This window comes from Pholcus phalangioides, unplaced genomic scaffold, assembly GCF_987345545.1.
Source record: "Pholcus phalangioides strain wild (caught in Gottingen) unplaced genomic scaffold, Ppha-v1.0 ptg000015l_1, whole genome shotgun sequence".
NCBI classification, from domain to species: domain Eukaryota; kingdom Metazoa; phylum Arthropoda; class Arachnida; order Araneae; family Pholcidae; genus Pholcus; species Pholcus phalangioides.
The window spans coordinates 108,258,660-108,281,911 of record NW_028301608.1 but is presented as its reverse complement, the minus strand read 5'-3'; the positions used below and the strand labels follow the sequence as shown (position 1 = coordinate 108,281,911).

Here is a 23,252-nt window from a genome sequence, read left to right as displayed (position 1 = left end):
ATTTATAGCTTCAGCGGGTTTGGCTCGGCGATGATGGTTTGCAGCGATTTTTTTTAAATTAGTTGATGCCACAAAACAAAAATAGTTTACTAATTTCTCACTCAACTATTCGTTGGATGTAAACAAAAATATTGGAATATATTAAGAAATTAAGGCTGCACATAAAAATATACCGTCATTATATCCCTTTCAGACATTGCATACATATACAATTATGGTGACTGCTTTTTCTCACTGTAGGAAATATTTATTTTTCAAATGAATTATGAAGGACTTTCAGGGACTTCAGCCATGACTTAAAGGATTGTGTAAGCCGCTGTGGTGGTCGAGTGGTTATAGTGACGGACTCGTGATGCGAGGATCCGGGTTCGAACCCCACAGTGGTGGTCGGCTGAAGTTGGTTTTCTGTGGTTCCCAACTTCAAGGCGCAAATGCGAGCCGATCTCCCCGTTAAAAAGTCTCGCCACAGAGAGCAACAGTCCTACAACGAAAAATCATTCAATCATAACACTTCACTCATAGTTTGAAAAACTGGTGGCAGATGGCAGCACTACACATAACAAGCATTACAGAGAAACAAGAAACTTCACGTCAGGTTTCACTACACGTACATTCCCGCATGTACCGATTCGTTGGGGGTTCCGCGGGGGGGTTGTGGGCGGGGTGCATGTGTGGTGTAGCAGTAGTAGGTAGGGCTCGTAGGTAGGGTAAAAAAGGGTTCGGGGATCCATGATGTTCTTAAGTCAGCCACCTCGTTGGGCAATTTGCCTGTTGTGGCGTTGTATTTGTATTTGTAAGCATTGATTTAGACGTATGATGAATATGAACTTTGGGGGCTTTCATCAGTGGGCAGAACTTAAAGTTGAAGTTTCAGTGGTTTTTGAAGATGGCTTCCAAGAAAATGTGCCTCCCGGAAAAAACTGATTTATCACGTGAAATTTAGAAATAAAATTCTGGAAAAAATTGTGTGTGAAGATGAATATACCCTGCATCATCTTGGCTGAAAAAATTTGAACGAAGGGAATTATTTATTAACGAAAAAAAACCCCGCACATTTGAAAAAATAAATATGCTGAATAATGCTGAAATTTATATTTTAATGTATTTTTTGAGTACCAAAAAGGCAAAAACATCTTGAAAATTCCTAAAACCGAATGCTCGGGTCTGAAAGGGTTATTCACCGATTTTGAAACTAGTACTTTCGATCTTCATACTGTTATTTTTTCTGTATAAACTGCTCCTCAATGGGGGGGGGGGGGAAAGGTGTTGTGATGTTTCCGGAATACGAAAACTGCTGTTCACAATAGGGGCAACAAATTTTGTCCTGTCTTCTAAAAGATTTTCCCATCAAACCCAATATGAAACTGAAATCCTCAGCAGTTTTCGTCGCATCGGCTTAAAACTTTTAGTTCATCGCACAGATAACAATCATCGGAACATACAGTACCAAAACTATTCAAATAAATGGTTTGGTTTTTAGTTTACAATGTCTGGCGTAAGTACCGAAAATGAGCCAATTTTGAGGACATAATTTAGAATATCCTACACAGTTTTAAAGAAATTTCAGAAATTTCACTGGATTTCCTTATTTCGTACAGTATTATGACTTAAACCTCACTTGTTTTGTGAAAATCACAGTGTTTAAAAAAAAAAAAAAAAAAAAAAATGTCTGTTGCCTTAAATTGGACCAGCCCAAAAAACAAAAACCACAAAATATTTCACATATTTTAACCCCGAAAAAACTTTATTAACAGCATTATATTCACAATCGAAAAAAATGAAAATTCGACAATTTCTATTTGCTTTAGTTCAAAAAAAAAAAAAAAAAAATTTACAAGCACCTTAAATAATAATAATATAATATTATAAATATTATAATAATGAATTATATAGAATAGACAATCACATCATACAACATCCAAGTTTTTTTTTTCCTTATTCCAAATTTCCAAGGAAATCTACCCATTAAAATATATGTATACGTACGTCGCCAATTTTCCAATTACAGGTATGAAAAAGTGCATGCATTGAACGTGTGCCGTTTCCAATTATCTCGAGACAGAAAACAATAAAGAAACAAAAAAATCTACAACTATACGGAAAAATTCATGTTTTTACAAAAAAAAACCCCAATATTTTTCACAAAAAATATCATCATTATTTAGAGATTATAAAATAGTCCCTTAGATTGTGCTCGAGTCTTTCTTTATGGAAAACAAAAATTCCGAAGAATATTCGCGTAATACCCGAAGAAAATTAATTAAAAAGCTGCCATTAATTATTAACTTTAATTATTGTTGATATTTGTCTATTACAATATCAATCATATCCATTATTGCTGTATATACACTATTTAAAATACTTATCACATATATATGTCACGCGTCTAAATAAACATTGAAAATTTCCTCCATAACGTCAATACTGGCAATAATAATATGATGTTCAGGGATGTCTTAACGAGTTCGGGGGCCACCCTTTTCTAAAACACTGAATACTTAACATAAATTGAAATCTTCGAGGGTTTTGGAGCAGGGCCCCCCCCCCCCCCAGCTGGTCTATCCGATCAGTTTTTTCAACCGGTACCATGGGCCAAGGATGGAAATTGAAAAAGGGGGTGGGGGCGGGGGGGGGGGAAGGATCAACTGCCCCGGGTGGTGAATTCTAAAGACAAAAATCAAAAACAATTTTTACTTTAAAATAGGGATCCTCAAGACTCACAACCTCTTGCCCGCGCGGGTCGAATGCGGCCCGCCAAGAGGTTCCGTCCGGCACGCGAAAATTGTTCCGGTAGAAAAGTATCAATAGACACAACACGATAAATGCCTAGGCTGAACACATTTTCTTCATAAAAATAATGGAAATTGGAATCCATACGGAATATCACCCATTATCGTACAAAAAAAAAAAAAATTGCAAAAGGCAAGTGAAGGTGCCAATTTCAGATAAAAAAAAGTTGTGAAAGGAAAATAAGGGTCCAATTTGAGCTAAAGAAATCGTAAAAGGCAAGTAAACTCGCCAATTTTGAGCCAAAAATTATGACGAAGGCAAATAAAATTCCCAATCACAGTCGAAAAATTTCAAAAAGGAAGGTAAAGTTCTCAATTACAGCGAAAACTATTTCAAAAAGCAAGTAAAGTTGCTAATTATAGCTGAAAAAATTGTCAAAGGCATTAATTTAATAGTCATGTAAAATGATCTTAATCATGGATTTCAAAGTAAGAAATATCTATCAATTTTTCATGAACAATGTAATTTCATTAGGTCAAATCTTATTATCAGCACACAACGCTTACCATATTTCCTCAAGAAGAATGTGGTAAATTCGGGTCTTAACTACGGGAAAATGTATTACAAAAAAAAAGGCCAATTATAAGGAAAGTTGCCAGTCATCATCACTAAAATCACTGAGATATCGCCAATAATGGGGAGGGAAAGAAAGTACTACAGCACAAATTGCATGCCATACAAAAAATAATTTCTGAAATGCCAAATATGTGAAATGGATAGTTATCATAATTATCGTAGTATAATTTAAAACGCCATGCACATAATCTTAATCCTTAATCTCAGTAAAGAATAACAATTCAAATTATATAGCTTGGTTGAAAATACGGGATATTTTTATAAAAAAAGTCGGAACGGCCAAAGTTACGGGAATGCCAGGTAAATATAGGTCATATGGTCGCCCTAATTATCACGCACCTCAGTGCCTCGGGTCCTGCTTAGATGGGACCACGCGTTAAGACAGCCCCCGATCCGATAAGCCCGTTAAAACGCCACTGACCATGTCCATACACGTCACATTAATACGTAAAACGGACCAAAACAACAATGACGGAAATATAGTGTTAAAATATACAATATTGTCGAAATTACCCAACAAAAGTCGTTAATCATCAGTTTTAATAATAGTGTTATGATTGGATTGATGAGTGTTTGTTGCGAATTCAGCTCCCGTCTTCGAAACTGTCGGGCGTCGAAGAGTAACTTTCGGCACAAGAGTCACTGAGAGATATGTGGTCTAGAATCTCATAGTCTTGAGAGTTGATAGTGGACGAGGACATGTTGTGACTTAGGGGCTTGTTCCAAAGCACCGGGGCCCTCAACTGCTTGGAACTGAAGCTGGAAGTCCTGGACCTGCCGCATTCGATACCGGCGGCGGCGAAATTGGCTTCGGACACGCAAGGCGAGATCAAGTTGACCCTTTCCTTCGTGCAAGAGTTGCGTCGCGACCCGATGTTGCTTTCCAGTTCGCCGGGGGGTGGCATCAATCTCTTCTGGAAGTTGGCCTCGGCGGATCCCGGTTCGCTGCCCGAAGAAGTGGCGATGTCCTCCAGGAAGTCAAAGCATGATATGGCTTCTTTCTCTTGATCGCCGAACCTGAAGTAGAGGCTGTGCTGGTTCAGTACGGATACCCGGTGCCGGGGTGAAGACGATATGAAATCTTCACCGCGAGAGGCTGCAACAGTGAAAAACGCTAATTAGAGTCAATGTACCGAGTGTTTCAGAAACGCAAACTTCTAGGAGGTTAAGGTGCATAGAAACAAAATGGAATTGTTTGGCTGGATCAAATTGGGGCCGCAAGCGTCGTCATCTTTGTTAGATTTATGACGATTGACGTTCGGCTTGTGATGACACACGACCACACGTTTCAAATAATTATTAATTAATACATTTCCCAGGACAACCTAGCTTCCCTTGGGAGTAGGGCCGTAACCAAGATTTTTTCCGTCCCCCACAACTTCAATTCGGTAATTTTATAATGTTTTTTTTGTCCCCACTTAAAACTACCCCACCCTAAATGTTGCCGCCCGGGGCAGGTTCACCCGCCTCCCTGTAATTCCGGCCCTGCTTGGGAGAATAAGCTATATAAATATATTTTCTAATATTGCGCCATTGGCTATGTGGCTTGGATTGACTCTGGTTTGAAAATTACGTTTGGTTCGCTCTTCAACAATTTATTCATCAATTAAGTTCTTCAGGACACCTTGTAACACTTGGAAACTTGCGAACTTCCCTTCAAAGTAGCGAGGCAAAGCTGCCCTTACCAGAAGCGGGACCTGGTGAGCTTAAATAATACTGGGGGGCTTTCAGCCCCGATTTTCTCTTCGGTGAGAGAGGGGAATTGGAAATTGAGAAAATAAAAATCATGGAAATTCAGAATACATGAAAGAATTAATTGAAGAATTGATGAAAATTCAGAATTTATTAAAAACCAATCGCAGATATCATGAAAATTTAGAATTTTTTGAAAGAAATCATTGCCACACCGTAAATGCGGGGCCCCTAAAACCCGGGTCCCGGTGCGACCGCACCTGGTCGGACACCCATAATGGCGGCTCTGTAATGAGGTGACCGAATTCGCGAACCCGAAGAGAAGGCAACAAATCGAGCCATTGTATGACTGCATCAGGAATGCTTCCTAATGAGATAAATATCGACAATTGATTGAATGTATATTGGTTACTTCGAAGAACTGGTTTATGCCAACCTCGTTAAAAATGATGTGGACATTTTGATACGCATCTCTGTCGCTGCTGGTATGGTCCGAGACTTGCGAGGGATTTTCCAAAACGCCCGCGTGATTGCACGCTGAAAGACATGCCTCTGCATGGTGTAACCACGGCAAGATGCCCTCAGACCTTGTATGAGCTTCATCACGAAAAGGACGGGTTCATTCTTCAGTAGGAAGAGACAGAGAGGGAGGGGAGAAAATAAACATCTCCCTCCAGCGTGGCTGCTGGAGTTCTTCCCTCCTCCTATTTCTCCGCACTAAAGAATGAATCCTCTTTTATCGTTTTGAAGGTCATGCAAGGTCAGAGGCCACCTTTCCGTGGTCACACTATACCCACCATGTAACCCTTTCGTCAAATGTCTTGCGGGTGATAAAAACATTTCGTTCTCATCGATCAAGATGCCTGGTGAGCAAATGATACTGCCAACAGACACAACTGGACCCAACAGTCCGCTGATGAAGGGAGAACTCATGAGAAAGAGGAGGGGGGGGGGGAATGGAGAGTGTTTTTGTGTATGTGTGTGTTCTAATGCATCTAGAAATCGAAACGGCTTATGCCGCAGTGTTCATAAACTCCTTCATGACAAAAGCCTCCAAATGGAGAAGGTTACTCGAAGAAGCTGATCTTACATTTCTCGTCCACTCTGTACACGAAGAGAGAGTTTTCGGCCCTATATTGCCATGATTCTAATTTGTCTTTGTGCATCCCCTTAGAAGTTTGTGCACGCATTTCTGGAACATTTTGCAGATAAAATATCAAGCACACCAAAACAACGTGGAAAAAGATAACGCAAGAAATTTTCCGCCTTATACGAACCTTTGATCCTTTGTCGTCTCTCCCGACAAAGACGTTGCAAATGTGAACTCGACTGCACTGCAGTGGTTGGAGGATTGTTGATGTCTTCGCATTCGTCGGAGCTGCTGCCACTGCTGCTGATGGTTTCTGCCATGGAGTCCAAGTAACTTGCTCTGACCTTGAAGGGGGGAAAAAAAATCACCGTATATTAAATGGGGAGTTGTAACGCATCTTTTCTTTGTTAAAAAAAGCCACTTACGAACTTTTACAAAGAGTCCAGTGTAACCAATCAAAATTGTGTTGAAAACGTTGGTGCTCACCTTAGGATCCGAAAGACTGGGATCATATCCAAGGTGTATCCACGCTGTGCCACACCCTTCTTTCGAAGCATCTTGTGCGTTCTTGGACGATGATCGTCTATCCTTGGCACCCCTCCAATGGCGCTTGGACACTGCGCCACTTTGTCGCTCTTGTTGAAGCTCGCTTCTGTTGGTATTGGAAGACTGTTTCCCTGTTGCTGCTGGACTCGACGTTTTATACCTCTTCGAAGGACTACTAGGCTGCTGCTGCTGTTGGACTACTTCCTTGGCCTTCGGGAGGCAGTCCGATGATTTCAAGTCCTCTGGGGATTCTTTCGTAGAGCCACGGACGTTTGATTTGAATTGGTCCCTGCAGGACCTACGGGCATCGTTCGTGGATGAGCTCTTGGTGTAATTTTGATTAAGTGGAAGACAAGAACTTTCACAGGAACGGCGACTGTTAACCTGAGTTGACATTTTCATATTGGCATCTTTCTGTGGGGAACTTTTTGTCGGTGACGAACTGAAATTTGGCTTGGGTAAGCGAAAGCGTTTTGATTCTTGTGGTTTTACAGCCTGGCAGTTCGTTTTCGTATTGTTGTTGTTGTTGTTATAGACTTTGACATTAGGAATATCGCCAAAAGTCAACGTTACAGGCCTCATAGGCTTAACGTAACCGGTCGGCTTAGGAGGTGTATCCATGGTGGGTAGGCAACTCTCATTTAGTTTTGGAGAACGTTTTGTAGGAGACACCTGCCTCTTCGGAAGTCTGCACATCATCGGCGGAGGAGGCTGCGAATACGGCTTCTGGGAGGAAGGAACAAAAATTTCTGGAAGATTCCTGTCGACTTTGCCGATGACAATCGGTACATTGTGGTCGAGGCTCTGAGACGAGGAGCCGACGTTGCACAGTTTGTAGAATTCCCCATTGAATTCTTTCAAGTCAGCGTCCAATAATTCCAGATCTATTTCGAGTTCTCTGAAATTCGGCTCATCACAGCCGTCCTCGTCATCTTCGACGTTCTCACACGTGAATATGATCGGGTAAACTAGAGACGACGTGGACGAGCCACAACTCTGTTCTTCGGGACATTCGTTTGGGAAGTTTCTGGGGAATTTAGGATAAAGTAGCGGAGAGCCGTTTCTTCCTGTCTTATCTTCTTCTGAATCTATCAACGAAATGAACAACGAAAAAAAATAGATTCAACATGGAAACTCTAAAAGCAAACAATAAAAAAATACTAAAGAACATAAAATAGGGAAATTTTTCAAGTCGTGAGCACTGTCTATGTCTATATTTTCTGTGGTTGCAAACTTCGAGGTGCGAATGTGAGTCGATGTCCCCGTCAAAAAGTCTCGCCACAGAGAGCGACAGGCCTACACAGCGGAACAAATATTCAATCATTACACTTCGTTCACAATTTGAAATATATATGAAAGCACTGAGAAATCAGAGACAACACTAGATACACACACACACAGACTCTTAAATATACACACTTTCCCACTTGTCTTCAGACTCTGCCACGAAGCTGGGCTGGAGGAGATCTCGGAAACGGGATAAGGCCGGTGGCAGAGTCCTGGCGTTTATTCATTCATTGTCTATACCTATAACCATCTTAACAGCGCCATGAGTTCCGGGGCAAAATGATGTTCTTTCAAAATGATGATCCCTACCTAGCTTTATTTATCTGACTAGAGATTTAAATGAATTACTACCGAAATCACAGTACTAAATCTATCAACAACAGTCGATACAGCCTGAATCATGTACAGTTAAAAATCTACCAATGCGAAATATATTTTTGGTGCTCTGCCCACCCTCTACAGATTTATTCCCACGCCAACGCAGCATAAAAAAGGTTCTTCTTTTAACATTGTTTAAAATTTTTTAAATCCTTTCACTTCGGATTTGGCGCCCCTTCCAATGTGGAGGGAAATCATTTTCACTCATTGTTTTTATGGTAAATAAGTTTTTTCCCCGCATGCACCTTAGATTTATCGTCCCTCCAGAGCGTGAGGCCACACGGCTCAAAAGCCCCCCCCCCCCCCGCTCCCACTCAGTGCCCGGGTGGGCTCATGTGTTAAGACGACCCTGTCTATATCCCTATTATCAGAAGAAGAGCGTATGGCAACTTTGAAATACGCTTGAAGTTAGATGCATAACGTCAATTCATGAAGGCAACTCGTACAGAAGTATTTGAATAGAGAATCAGTCTTCGCGAGTGCGAAATCAGGAATGAACGCTGAGCATTTCCGAGTGTTTGAGTGAGCACCGCGATGCTCGCGAGCAACAGGTTGAGATGGCTGAATTAAAAGAGAAAATTTATCGCAAATCCAGACTTACCGTTGAAATCACCGTTGGCTAAAGATGCGCATTTAGCGGACAAGATCTTCAAAGCGGACAGAGTGGCTACCGCATCGCTCTGCAAATTGATTGCACGTCGTTTCGGGGAATTCGTCTGTACAGCTTCCTCGATTCTGTTCATTTCCGGATTACAGTGCTTGAAATAGAATAGTACTGTTTCAAAAACTCATTCTCTTAAACGAGAGAGGAAAAGAAAAACTACACGAAAATTTTCAATAACTTCCGAATGTTTCAAGCTCAAGAAAAAGACTCACTGTTGAAACTGGGCTTTCCCTCTGATTGATTTCTTTCTGAATCCACCGCTCAACGAAATGTTTATGCTCTAAATTTTCGTATTCGGCATCACTGGCGCTATTCAGATCCGGGTCCTGGAGAAAGAAGTTTCACTTCTATTAATATTAAATACAAATTTTCATAAAAAGGCAATATAATTGCCTTCGAAGGAAGAGTCAGAAGTAGAGAGAGAAAGAGAAATTGGACCTGAGAGCCCTTTCGGCTTGGCTGCCTCATGGCGTCGACGTCATCCGTTTCGTCACTGATTTGATCTTGATGGTATGAGTTTGATGACTGCAACGAACAGACCGATGAGCTGCCGCTAGGATTTACCGACGAATGCCATGCATAGGTCTATAAAAATTCACGAAGAGAGCGAAAATTAAAAAAAAAAATGTTATTACTGTACACGTACACAAATATAGCTAATGCACGTTTTCTTGAGAAGGATCTGAAGTTCTCCAGGGTAGGCTCGAGAACCTCAGAAACTTTTAAAACTACTCAGAGATGAGCTTTTTTAAAGTGCTATCTCGATTTGCACAAGACATGGGGAAGGGGGCGAGTCTATATTCAGAAACCCAGGAGAACCTAGTGCAGATTTTAAAAGCTCAAAGAGGACAATTACAGTTTTGGCTAGCTCATGTTGAATGAGTGGAGATTTTCGGAACTTTTCTCTCTGTGAGACGCAGGTGTGAATTTTAGCAGCTCAGGGGCAAGTACGTACCGGCTTTTGAATAACTTAAGAAATTTATAGTTTAGATTTTCGAATTGCAGCGAAGGGCAGGTGCATGTAATTGTATTTCAAGATTATATATTTTTTTTAATTTTATTTTTATCGTTATATTATGATCCGCTCATTGCCGGGTATAGATTATGCGTGAATCTTTATGTATACACACACACATTATTTGTACTTATTATTTTGAAGATATTTAATAAAATTTCCCGACACACCAATCCTCCGGGAACGCTTCGATACCTCACAGAAATGGGAAGCAGGGCGTATTTGGTCTTCAAAAGTGAAAAATCTTTCGTAGCTCAAGGAAGGCAGGTTCGGGTTTATAAATCTTGGGGGGGATCCCATGTGCAAATTTTAGTAGCTCAGGGAAAAGGACATACCGATCTTCGAGGCTCAGGTTGAAGGAAATACCGATATCCGAAGCTCAGGCTGAAGGAAATACCGATATCCTAAGCTCAGGTTGAAGGAAATACCGATATCCGAAGATCAGGTTGAAAGACGTACCAATTTTCGAAGCTCAGGGTAAGCAGGTTCAGTTTTTCGAAGCTGGGTAATGCAGGTGCAGATATTCGTAGCTCAGGGGAGACAGGTAAATATTTCCGAAGCTCAGGGAAAAGGACGTACCGAACTTTGAAAATTGGTACGTCCTTCAACCTGAGCTTGGGATATCGATATTTACTTCAACCTGAGCTTGGGATATCGATATTTACTTCAACCTGAGCTTGGGATATCGATATTTACTTCAACCTGAGCTTGGGATATCGATATTTACTTCAACCTGAGCTTGGGATATCGATATTTACTTCAACCTGAGCTTGGGATATCGATATTTCCTCCAATCTGAGCTTCGAATATCGATATTTCCTCCAATCTGAGCTTCGAATATCGATATTTCCTTCAATCTGAGTTTCAAAGTAAATATCGATATCCCAAGCTCAGGTTGAAGGACGTACCAATTTTCGAAGCTCAGGCAGTTTCAGTTTTTCGAAGTTGGGTAATGCAGGTGCAAATATTCGTAGCTCAAAAGAGACAGGCTAATATTTCCGAAGCTCAGGGAAAAGGACGTACCGATTTTTGAGGCTTGGACAAGGTAGGTTCAGACTTTCGGAGCTGAAAAACGCAGGTGCAAATTTTAGAAGCTCAGGGAAAAGAATGTTATTACAATAAAATATGACAATAAATTAATAAAATTATTACTATTATTGTCATTATTCGTATCATATACCTATCACATCAGACTCGAACAATACTTCGCAAGAACACAGAATTCAAAAGAGATTGAATAATGATTTCCCATGAGAAATTCCCTTTCTCGAATGACTGTGATTTAGTTTGAGAATTTATGACCAGTGAAGATATTGTTAGACTCACCGTTTGTAGCATGGTTTTCTCCAAGTTCAGGAGAATTTCCGGACTGGTAACAGATGACTTCTTGCACGGCACGTCCAGAGTACGGATGTCCGAAGCCGAAAAGTGATTCGAAAATGGAATGTTCGTAGAGGCGTTAAAGATGCGGGCCATTCTGAGGCTCGGTCTCATCGAGTCTTCGAGTTCGTGGACCGCGTCTTTCAAACACAGGACGCTGTCAGAAGCGACTCTCTCGAGTCCTCTGCCCGAGGAGTGGAAAACTCGTTCACTCTCGACATCGGTATCGAAAACGCCTTCTGCAACGTCCCCGTTTTGAAATATGGAAGATAAAACTGTCGTTTTTTGTGCGTTATTATCTGGCGAGCCGATGACATCGAGTCCAGAGTTTAGCAGCTCGTCGTTTGGAATTATCACAATTTTAGGAGCCGAGTCCGGACCGATGACGGTGATATCCCTGTTGTCGAAAGGGGAGACTTCTCTGGAGGCTGAAGTCGATACAAACCGCACCTGCGTGTCGCTTTCGGACGAATATAGGGACCAGATGCTTTCGTCGATGAAATGTGCCAGCGCTTTTTCTCGCCACATGGCCTCCTCGGGCTCTGTCAGCGTCGCTTTCTCCGCAGTTTCGATCCTTTCTTCCGGTTCTCGGGGATCTTTCGAATGGGCCGCCACCACTTCAGGACACATTATTCTTTGCTGCGATGGCAAAGTCAGATTGTACTCGTCGCAAATATTGTGCGCTGCTGGTGAGCTATAAATGTTGGGCACACTCGAATCACGGTCGTTTGATGAATTTGTACTCTGATGAATGTTTGTGGATGGGAAGTTGGAATCGGCACATACACTGCTATCGTCTAAAATTGTCGATGAATTTCCAAAAAATGGACACCCGTTGGACACTCTGGAAATAGGAGATGGTCGGTCAGTGATTGTCTCGCTTGGCGCGTCAACGTTTTCATCTTTGTCACGGCTGAAAACGTCAGAACGATCGTCCAATGGAATGATGGCTGGCGACGTGGCTCCGCTAGCGGAAGAGTCAGATATCTTACGGTTGACGGCAGACTGCGAAGTCGGCGTCGAGAAAAGCTGGATGTGCTTGGACAAGGCTATTTGTTGTAGTGGGCCAAACCCGCTATCTGATGACGATGTCATAGAACCGTCTAGGCATTCGGTGACACTGTCATCACTGATGAATTTGGAGGACGACCCACTCTGCATTGGCATGTAGGTTGCGGACGGCTCTTCGTGTTCGCTGACCGTCGTGTCCGCCGCCGAGTCCTGCTGCTGGTCGCTGGACATGGTCGAATAGCCTTCGTCACGAGTTCTGTGAATGCCGTCGATGCTGATTGACGTCTCTAGTTCTCTGGATGGAGATAAACTCTTGTCTGAATCACCGTGGACTTTATCGTCCGGGGGAAGTTCTGGATTTTTGACTTCACCGTTGTCCCAAGACGAGCACTTGATGGTACTCGTCATGGGCATCCTGTCAACGGTGAAAGTGAAATTCCAAACCTCCTGGATTTGCTGAGGTCGGTCTTCTGGTTTTAGACACGTTAAAACATCGACGGCTTTCGTAGTTGGAGATGGGTAACCGCATTCGGACCCCATTTCCAAAGACAGGGGTCTTTTTACTTTAGTGTCCCAGCGGACATGATGATGCGATTTCGAAGGTGATTTAGGGTCATTCGAGCAGTTTTCTCCCGGTGAATTCCCGTGTGTCACTGACGATCGCTTTCTTTTGGCTCCGACAAATTTATTCTCACCCGATTCAAAATTGGGTTCTTTAGAGAAGAAATCCGATTTGGGGCCATTCGTGCTCGATGACGAAGTAGCTCTGCTGGTTGGCGAAACACTAGCTTTGGGAGCGTCTTGCACCCTCTGGTTTCTTTGTTTTCCAGGTAAAAAGTTTGGAGGTTCGACTTTAGACCGTTTTCGGCAAGGGGAAGTTTTCGAAATTCCAAAGGCAGGGATTTTGGAAGTACTCGGTGATTTCTCACCGGGGCTATTGACGACTGGTATCTCAGCTGGAGCATTAGCAGAAACTGATACCGATTCCATAGTATCATCTTCATCAGACCGCAAGCTGCAGGAACTATCTTCGCGTAAATGTTTCATAGCATCTGCGGACTTTCTGTTTTCAGCAGTGATGGTCACGAAGTTTGATTTACTCTGTGATTCATCGAAACGACCCTGGAAAGAAAACAATTTGGCAAATTATTGATGAAATATTTTAGACTGAAGCTAAATGTAATTTATTTTGCAGATCTTTGGAATGAGTTCTTACATGATTTCGATCCCCATTATCCAGTTCCCTGAGGAGCTCCGAGTTCTCTATTTCCAGCTGTTCTACTCGTAAATGCAACAACTGACATTCCTCCTCCAGTGTCTACAAGGAATAGGCAATACAATCATAAAAACCAGACAAAAGATCGCACGAGATCCTCAATCTGATAGTTATTCCACAAGTTTCTGAAACAAAACTACAAAATTGATGAATTTTTTTTTACGAGTACGAGCATATTCTGGATTTACATACCTTTTGACGGAGCAGAGTGTGGACCAGCTTATTGGCGACGTCATCCAGGCAGCTCTCGTATTCCATCTGCTGCTGCTGGTTATCCCTTTCAAGCTGACCGAGTTTGACTAGCAAGAGTTTTGCTTGTTCACCTTGGCTGCAAGGGCTCTATTGAAAGAAGGAAAGAAGCTGCGAATCAATGGGAAAATTCAAGAAAAAAATAAAGACAACATTCAGAGTGAAAAACAAAATTGTAATCGAACTTACGAGATCTCTGAGTTTTTTAATCTCAGTCACCAGCATAGAATTGTCTTTCTCTAGCTTCGTGATATATGCCTGATATCTTCTGATCCGACTCTGAAATAAAATCATTCGGTGAATTATTTACCATGACAAATTGTTGTATGGGGAAATCTGCTGCACTTTGACCATAGTGAACCTGGAAATACTTGAAATAGTTTTGACAGTATTGCTTTCCAGCTGATGTTTTTGGACTGTAAGAGATTAGAAATACACAACCTTACAACTGCACGTGGTTTCAGCTCTTTTTCTATGGCACTGACAGATTTTGCAAGTAGGCGCATGAAGTAAAAAAAAAATGTTCTTGTTTTTGCCGTGTTTTTTCTCAACGTTTCAGGTTTAGTGAACTATAATTAGTAATTATAATGAATGCATTCTCTTGATAAATCGTACCAAGTGTTCAATCATACCAAGCGTCATGAAATAAAAATATTATTACTATTTTTTAAAAATAATGGAGCATCGTGTACCTTGAAACAGCATAAAACTTGAAAATTGTTTTCCTAAATTTACCTTGGAATAATCAAGTTACACTAATTTTTAATACAGTAAAACTTCGATTAACCGTCAGCGACCAAGGCTGCGACGGATAACCGAATAGACGGATAACAGAAATCTCTTAATACATATACACAGTAACGTGATTTCCCTGTGGCCATAGGACGAAAAGGAAAATAAAATCCTCTAAAAGTGAATAATGCATACATATTGTATTTAATTTTACACAAAACGATCAATATAAACTCTGGTCCATAGCCAGGATAAGTGGACTTGTATTCGCTGGGATAGGGGCGGTATAAGCGAAGGTGCAAGGGGTGCGGGCACCCGGGCAGCAGGTTTTAAGGGGCGGCAGCGCTGACTTTAGTTAAGACCCCAGAATTTAGCATAGTAAAAATTCACATGGCATCACGCTTTGAGGCATACCTCGACAATGGAAACGTTGAGAAAATAAACAGGGTATACACCAGGATACCAGAAACAAGAATGTAAGCTATCGGGGTGGCTCGAGACAAAATCTGTATCCGTGAGGGACTTATTTTTTGCGCCTCCTGTCTATCCCTTCCCCCTCATAGCCCCTACATCCTGTGTCAAGGCCCTTAGGCTGGAACCTTTCGCGGAACAAAAGCCAGATTTCCCATAGGGCCTCTTCTAAAGTTAATTTATAGTGTGAAAAAAAGAAGAAAAATTACAAAGGATTTAGTCCCGGCCCCAAGCTGGAGCCCTGTCAGCCCTATCCTTGGGGGAGTCATGCCCCATTTTTTTTCAGGAATATTTGCGTAATTGTGAACGTAACACAAAAAGTTCAGAACCCTCCGCTAGGGTGTGTGTGTGCTTATACCACCAAAATTGTGTAGCGCATAATTGATTTCATACAGATGGATCTTTATCCCACCGCTGTACCTTTTCCCGTTCAGAAGTAATGAACGTTGTAAGTAATGAATCTTGTATAGTATGACACTATACACAGCCTCTTACAATCATTCTCTACACCATCGAATCGTTTCGGGATGCCTGGGAGCAAAAATGATAAATACTTTGGAGAAATATTGAACATGGGGAAACCGCACATAAACTTCATTAATTCCTGACATATTGCATGGAAGTAATTTAGTGAAATAGTAATATGGGTACGAGCAACATGGCGAGACCAGTTTTAACGCCACCTAGTGGCAAATTCTGAAACTTTTTTGGTATTATTTTGAAATCTAATAAAACTAGAAAAATAAATCCGGACCACCTAAATATAAAACGGAATGAAATTAATTTGCATATGTTACGGTAAATAGGATACATCTGGTTATTATGCATAATCGCTGGCCATTTTGGTAAGTTTGACGAATTCCTCCCAAAACTTATCACATTTTGCAGGCAATTATGCATAATACACAAGCGTCGTTGGTAAAAATGACGAATCGTACTAAATTCGCATTTGCCGGTGCAAATGCATAATCGGTCCCATTGTTGCGATAAGATTTATTAATTAAATGAACGTACTTGTGAGACACAGTCTGAATCGGAACTCTGGTTTAACGAATTTTTTCTAACATCCCTGAAATAACTGCTATAATTACCGTATATACTCGTGTATAAGCCGAGTTTTTTTGTGGAAAAATTCGTTCCTCAAGTGGGGGGGGGGGGGGGTCGGCTTATACTCGGGTCAGTTTTTGATGATAAAATATCGACCATTGCAATCAGTAGTCATTTTTGTAGGCGCCATTATTGGTATGAGATATGTTCAAACCCCACAAAACCAATAATGTCAAAGCCAAGGCAAAGAAAATATTATTGGTTTTAATACCAGGTGTGCTAACGACGATTGTACAGCCTTTAGATGTGAGCATGAACAAGATTCTCAAAGACTATTTGAGTAATTTGCGGATCGAATGGATGAGTTCCGATGATGAAGAAACTACAAAATAGTGGTGCCTTGAAGAAACCTGACATTGGCCTAGTGTGCCAATGGGTACATGCGGCGTGGAATTCTGTTTCCACCGAAATTATCGTCCGATCCTTCAAAAAGTGTTGCATGAGCAATGCGATGGACGGAACTGAAGATGATATCTATCCTCTTTGAAAGTGACAATGGCAATGACAGCTCAGATGAGGATTAAAACGAAGATGCCGCACCCCCATGATGATCTGATGGATTACGATGAGCTTGGAGACTCAGAAGATACGGATTAAAAAGTTTGAATCATTTTCTATTGTAAATTTCCGTAAGATATTCATTTTGCATGAAAATATAAGAATTTTTTTTCTCTAAAATGCATGGATTTTTTGGGGGTCGGCTTATACACGGGGTTTCAATTTATTGCGGTTTTGGTCGTCCTGAAGTGGGGGGGGGGGGTCGGCTTATATACGAGTCGGCTTATACACGAGTATATACGGTAATGTCGGATAATATACGGATGTCGGAATTCACCTAATAAGAGCTATAGGTGAATTCCGACATCGGACCTGGATATAACGAACTTTCATTGAACGAATTTTACGATTGTAGCCTGATATTGTGAAATATTCATGAAATTCTTCGATTTAACAGGTTCTCATTCAACAGATTCGCACAGCGATATGATTAGAAGAAAAAAAAGTTAAATCGTGCAATTCATTAAATGGGAGAGTTCGTTATATCGGGGTCAGACTATATTTATCCAACTTACTATTGAGACTCATTGGACGATTTCTTTTCATATTTTATCGAATTCAGTAATTACACTACTACTACTAAACCACACATGCAAATCGTCTACATTCGTCTGAGGAACTTCTAACGAACTTGAAGGTTGCGTCCTCTGGCCACCATACTATCTAATATTTCCGCGGAATTCTAGCGAAACTTCAGGGGACGACGGAGCATGAACAGGTTCACGCTTGAGATCAAAATAAACCCCTCCGTGAGAGAGCAAAAAGACCCCTCCAGAGCGGCTCCCACTGGCGCATGCGCATAGGTCTACTTAACCGAAAAAAAAACCGTCTGTATTCCACTAACCAACTAAATCACTTGTTCACTTGCGCACTTTCCAACTAAAGCCGTGTAAACTGTTGTTATCGTCTGCATACATTGTATCGTACTTGGCAACTTAAAATTAAGTTATCAACTAAAGCACTTGCATCGTGTAAACGACTTCAGTGACGTCACGAGCTTCGCGCGGAGGCTTTCTGCTAAAGCAGGTGTTGTTATGGGTCACTTCATTGGTTTGAAAACGTGTTGGCCCGCGACACGTTCTCTCTCTCTCTCTCTCTCTCTCTCTCTCTCTCTCTTTCTATCTCTCTCTCTCTCGAGTGATCTGGAAATATACCTTGGGCAACTTGAGTGATCTGAAACTATACCGTAGGACAATAGTTCGTTAATATGCCGCGGGGCCGATTAAGTGATCTTTGAATGTACTGCGAGTCATATAAGTGGTCAGTATATGTACCACATGGTAAATTTTTACGAAATTACATTTGTGGTCACGGGCCACATTAGATGACTACGAGTGCCACATTTGACCCGATGGCCATGGGTCGAGCGTTAATTTTCTATTGTTATTAATATATCTCTTCCACTATTTCGCAAAACAATTTAAATCAAAGTATGAATCAATTCAAAAGAAGGTGTGAGCAAATCATACCTCATATCCTATAAACAGAGGCGACAATTCCCCATCTTTTTCCACGTTTTCGTCATTTGCTCCGATCGATCTGTAAATAATAATAATAATAATAAATTCAACCGTGAAGAACAATTTATGGGGATTGTATAATAAGCCATATCAAATGAGTCGAAACAAAATTGTGTCAGAAACGGATGATGGATCACGTATCAATCGAACGCCGGATGTAATGTCAATGACCAAACCATTAAGGGACCGATTTTCGATTTCGTTTCGTAAAAATCACGTTTTCCGTGTGACAAATTACATACACGGAGGAGATTTTTTTTGAATGGAACAAAGAACATTTTTTCCAGGTAATAGGCAGGATGAGAAATGGATACGGTGATACTGTATTTAGCCTATCAAATTTAACACGTCACAACAATCTAGTATTTTGATTGATAAACTGTTTATGTGAAACGAAACGTCTTTCTTAGAAAAACCCATGTGAGATTAGATATAGAAGTAATTTTACATAATAAACAAAAACTAATTGAGTCAGACATAGTTTGATGAGTCAAATGATGTATGAGTGTTGTACACATGTATGCATATGTTAAATACGCGAAATGGCAGAAGTCCGATTTGCAGAAATGATTCGGAATTGGCCGACCAATTCGCAAAGTGGAGATCCCTGGCCAATGTTCGATGTGCTGATGTAAGACGGTCCGGTAGACCCCCCCAAATCCATTTTTTTTTCAGTCGCCAACGTGTGATACATGGCTATATATTGTATGCTCATATTGTCAGTTGGCCTCTGACTTTGACGCGCGAAGGGAGGCTTCATTTTCCAAGGAGGGGAAACGGAAAATACCAACCTGCTCCTTTTCCCTGCGACCTTTTTACCGAAAGAAGATAAATGGAATCGTCCATCGTGACGTTTCATGAAGTAGCCAGAGGCCAACTCAGCGTGGGTGTACAATACAGGGTGGATACTATATCGGCCGTCCAATAATTACACGCGAAACACGCACGATACGACCTCTCGATACAACGCAAAGGATATCGTTGTATCGAGAGGAGCTAAACATTAGACTATTTTTTCCATCCCGCACCCCCAGTGCAATATAACGTACCTGCCCGCACCCCCCTTGGATATTGGATAATTAGTTTTCTATTCGATATTTTTTTTCTTCTGTAATCAGTTACATTAATCATCTAAATTAGATAACTTTCATAAACTCTTTTACTTATTATTTAATTCTTTTTTTTCAGCAAATGTTAATATTTAATTTTGGCTTCTTTCATTTTTAAAATATAATCAAAATATGAACTAAAAAACTTTTTTTTTGACATTTTTCAAAATGTTTGAAAAGATTCGACGAATTGCTCTTCACTTATTGATTCCCGACGGTACAACGATATACAGGGTGTCCTGTAAGTCTTCAATCTGCCTTTATCATCCGTCGTAGAGGTATGATTCCAATTTAGCAAATGCTGAAAAAAAATGTATTCGTAAACTACCCTTTACCAGTTTTGAGACTGAAAATACAGTTACAAAAAAAATCTAAATTTTTACGTGGACACCCTGTTTTAAAAAATCTAATTAGAAAGTTGTTGCTCCGGCTTTTCTGAGGCCAACAATAAAAGTTTCACGTTTCAAAGTGAAATGATTTCTTAATAAGTTCGCTGAAATGTTTGAATTCAAAAATCAGAGAAAACATGGGAAAATAACGGCATAAAATAACGGACAATGCTTCTTTCCCTTATTTATGCTGTTCTTTTCCCATTTCTCCAATTTTTGAATTTAAATACCTCAGCAAATATTGTGCTTAGACACGTTTTTTTTCTTTTGCTTCAGAAGAGACAGAGCAACAACTTTCTCTAATTGGGGTTTTTAGGACAGTGCGTCCGTGTAAAAAAATTATATTTTTTTATTTTCACTCTCAAAACTTTTACAGGGTGATTTTTGACCACATGATGAACGGTTGATGAGGGAAATAAAGGTCGTGTTTGGCCTTACAGAACACCCTGTATGTATTGGCACTGACGTTTTCCCTGAGTCATGCTCACGGCAGTACCAAATGTAAGCGCAGCATGCTAATAACACGAGGTACAAATGTAAACAAACAGCGAAATATTTTAGGTATTAATGGTGTTTTTTCTCAATCAAAACGAAAAACAAGTACCAACGCTGATTAAAAAAGAAACTTTTGCAAAGCGAATTTCATGCGATACATTTCTACGAGCGAAAGCTAAGAGATAGGGCGTCAAAATGCATGTATAATTCATGCTTTTTCAAAAATCTGAAAATTCAATTTTCATCATCATTTCGATTTTCCTGAAAAATCAGTCAACGTGTTGTAGGCCTAAGTTACTTTTTCCATCTTCGCACCCCTCAAAAATGCTCGCCCGTAACCCCAGGAGTATCAGCATCCCCACTCAAGAGCCACTGCTATAGGCGATTCCAAAAAAGATTTGAAAAAATATCATTGGAAGAGGATTTATCGTTACATCGAGTATAGTAGGAGCGAGGTTTTTCACTGTACATTAACATGTGCTAATAAATAATTAACATGACTCACATATTTCTCGTGAAAAACGACGTGGATTCATTACCGACGCTTTCATTCACCAATAGCCTAACCTTCTTGTCTGCTTCATTTCTCTGCATCCGTTCTTCCAACAAATCTTGCTTTAGTTGAACCACCTGAAAAATAATTAATATTTAAACAATTACATTTGGACGAAAATATTCATAAATTTATAAAAATTAGAAATAAATTAATAAATTATTAAAAATAGGCAGAAATCACTCAATTCGACCAAAACTCACATAAAAATGAAGGTAATTACTACACAAAACATACAAACACAAGGACAACAACAAGCGAATTGTCCAACGAGGTGGCTGAAAAAAATTTGCCCATAAAAAACATGGATGTCAAGTACAACCAAAATATATCGATTGGTCAAATTTAAAGAAGAAGTAAAATTTATTTGTGAAAAGCCGTAATGCATTAAAGGCTTTTACAGATATCTCTTGAAATTTCAAAGATTATTCAACAACATATTTCCAAGGAAATTGGAATTGAAAAGCTCGACGGAATAAACATTAAAAAAAGTATAAAATTTGGAAATTTTTCAAGAAAAAAAAATTGTTTCCCTTCACCCCCCCCCCCCGTTCCATGCCACAAACATTTCGGAATTTATCTTGACATTACGAGAGATAAACTTGTCATAAAAGGAGATTGATGTCGATTGAATAAATACGAAAAAATATGCAAAAAATTCCTGAAAGAAATAATTTGAATGAAAATATGCATATATATATGTATATGTACATACAGTAAAAGAGTTGCTGGATCGGGACCATCAGAGTATTTTATCTCCGTCATCTCTCAAGTAAAAATATGCTTCCTCTAAAGAAAACAAAAATGATCGAGCAAAGAAAGAAGCAAAGACGGAGAAAAGACACGCGGGAAGAATAAGCACTGTTTAAAAGTATGGAGGCAACTTTCCAAGTTTTTTCATTTTTCATTAAGGAAAGAATTTAAAATATATATATATATATATATTATTGAACTCTTTTGAACTTCAAATAAAAAATACTGACATTTTTCACGAGAAAAAACTATTGAGACAAGAGAAAAAGGTAAAATAAAACGCCGTTAGATGTTTCAGATACGTGGAAACCAGTCCACGTATCTGATTAAATAGAATTTCGAAGTTGATGGCACAGTGGTGGTCCGCTGAAGTTGGTTTTGCTGCGGTTTTCCAGCTTCGAGACGCGAATGAGAGCCCCGGTCTCCCATTTGAAAAAAAAAAAGGCTCTCCGCAGAGAGCAGGCAGACCTACATCACGATACTGAAACAACACGAAAATTCAAGAATTCCTATCTCTTCTCCAGAAAAATGGAAGACAGGTGGCAGCACGAACACGAAACAAGCGCAACTCGACAACATAAATACGTTAGGGCCACACATAACACTCAGAACACACATTCCGGCATGCGCCGATTCGTTAGGAATTCCGTAGAAGAATGCGTGTACGAGGTGCATGTACGGTTAAGTAGTAGTAGTAGTATATTGTGTAGAGTATGGATATCGATTGGAAGCATTCGAAAACTTTAGGATTCTATTCTTTTGAAGCACGCCTCTCCCCAAAAAATGCATTGGTACTAATACGTAAATTCAGAATCCCGCGATTAGCGAAATATTGATTTAATTTTTTTTTTAAATTAGTGTTATTAGAAAACGTATAAGTAAGTCATTATCTGCATAGAATCAAATGGCACGCATTCACCAGTGTTATCCAAATAATGTAATTGTGGGGGGGGGGGGGTGGGGTAATTCCACTCTCTTAAATTTTGAGGGGTATTTTCGAAAACACAGCGGTATTTTTTTTTTATCGGTGAGTAATAACTTAAAATTATCACACATGTTTAAGGTTTCAACATTTCTATTTACTTGCGTTTTGAAGCATGATTATTGGTGTTTATAGTATTTATCTTTGATCCCTGTCTTCCTATGACATCATACACACAGTGTGGCAACTATCGACCGCCCAATAATTCTGTGGTGTTTGGCCAGAACATGATATCTCCAAAAAATGTTTTTTTGATCTATAAGTAAGTCTTGCCACTTATAACTAATTAGAAGTGAGACAAATGCACAAATACGTGCGTACGATGCAACATGCTGATGTATGATATTTCCATTTTTATTTGTGTGTATGCTTTATTTTTAATTTTTGAATAGCAATGAAAATGCTTATATCTCAAAAATGTGATTTTGGAGTTGTCAAGTTCTGACCAAACACCACAGAATTTATACACGTGATTCCTTATGAAGAACTGGTACCGAAAAGAGTTTTCAGTTTTTTATTCGACCCATAATTAATGGGTTATAATGTTTTGAAAAGTCAATTACGACACTTCCAAATCCTGCCAAATTCACCGACCGTACACCAAACGTACAACTTGACGTTTTTGAAAC

The 23,252-nt window shown here is 40.1% G+C and overlaps 1 protein-coding gene across 2 annotated transcripts in view; it reads right to left on the bottom strand.

The window, feature by feature from the left end:
- Positions 1-1,744: 1,744 nt before the first annotated feature.
- The window catches only part of LOC149077320 (uncharacterized), a 418,271-nt gene continuing 396,763 nt past the window's right edge, over positions 1,745-23,252 (bottom strand). For both annotated transcript variants that reach the window (XM_089245092.1, XM_089245091.1), the window contains exons 5-16: positions 20,841-20,965; positions 18,292-18,361; positions 14,144-14,233; positions 13,898-14,044; positions 13,646-13,747; positions 11,365-13,551; positions 9,462-9,608; positions 9,236-9,349; positions 8,961-9,117; positions 6,635-7,782; positions 6,336-6,492; positions 1,745-4,462 (exon numbers count right to left, since the gene is read on the bottom strand). In XM_089245092.1, coding sequence (XP_089101218.1) covers positions 3,951-4,462; positions 6,336-6,492; positions 6,635-7,782; positions 8,961-9,117; positions 9,236-9,349; positions 9,462-9,608; positions 11,365-13,551; positions 13,646-13,747; positions 13,898-14,044; positions 14,144-14,233; positions 18,292-18,361; positions 20,841-20,965 — 4,956 coding nt within the window. In that variant the 3' untranslated portion in view covers positions 1,745-3,950. The remainder of the gene's footprint in view (positions 4,463-6,335; positions 6,493-6,634; positions 7,783-8,960; positions 9,118-9,235; positions 9,350-9,461; positions 9,609-11,364; positions 13,552-13,645; positions 13,748-13,897; positions 14,045-14,143; positions 14,234-18,291; positions 18,362-20,840; positions 20,966-23,252) is intronic.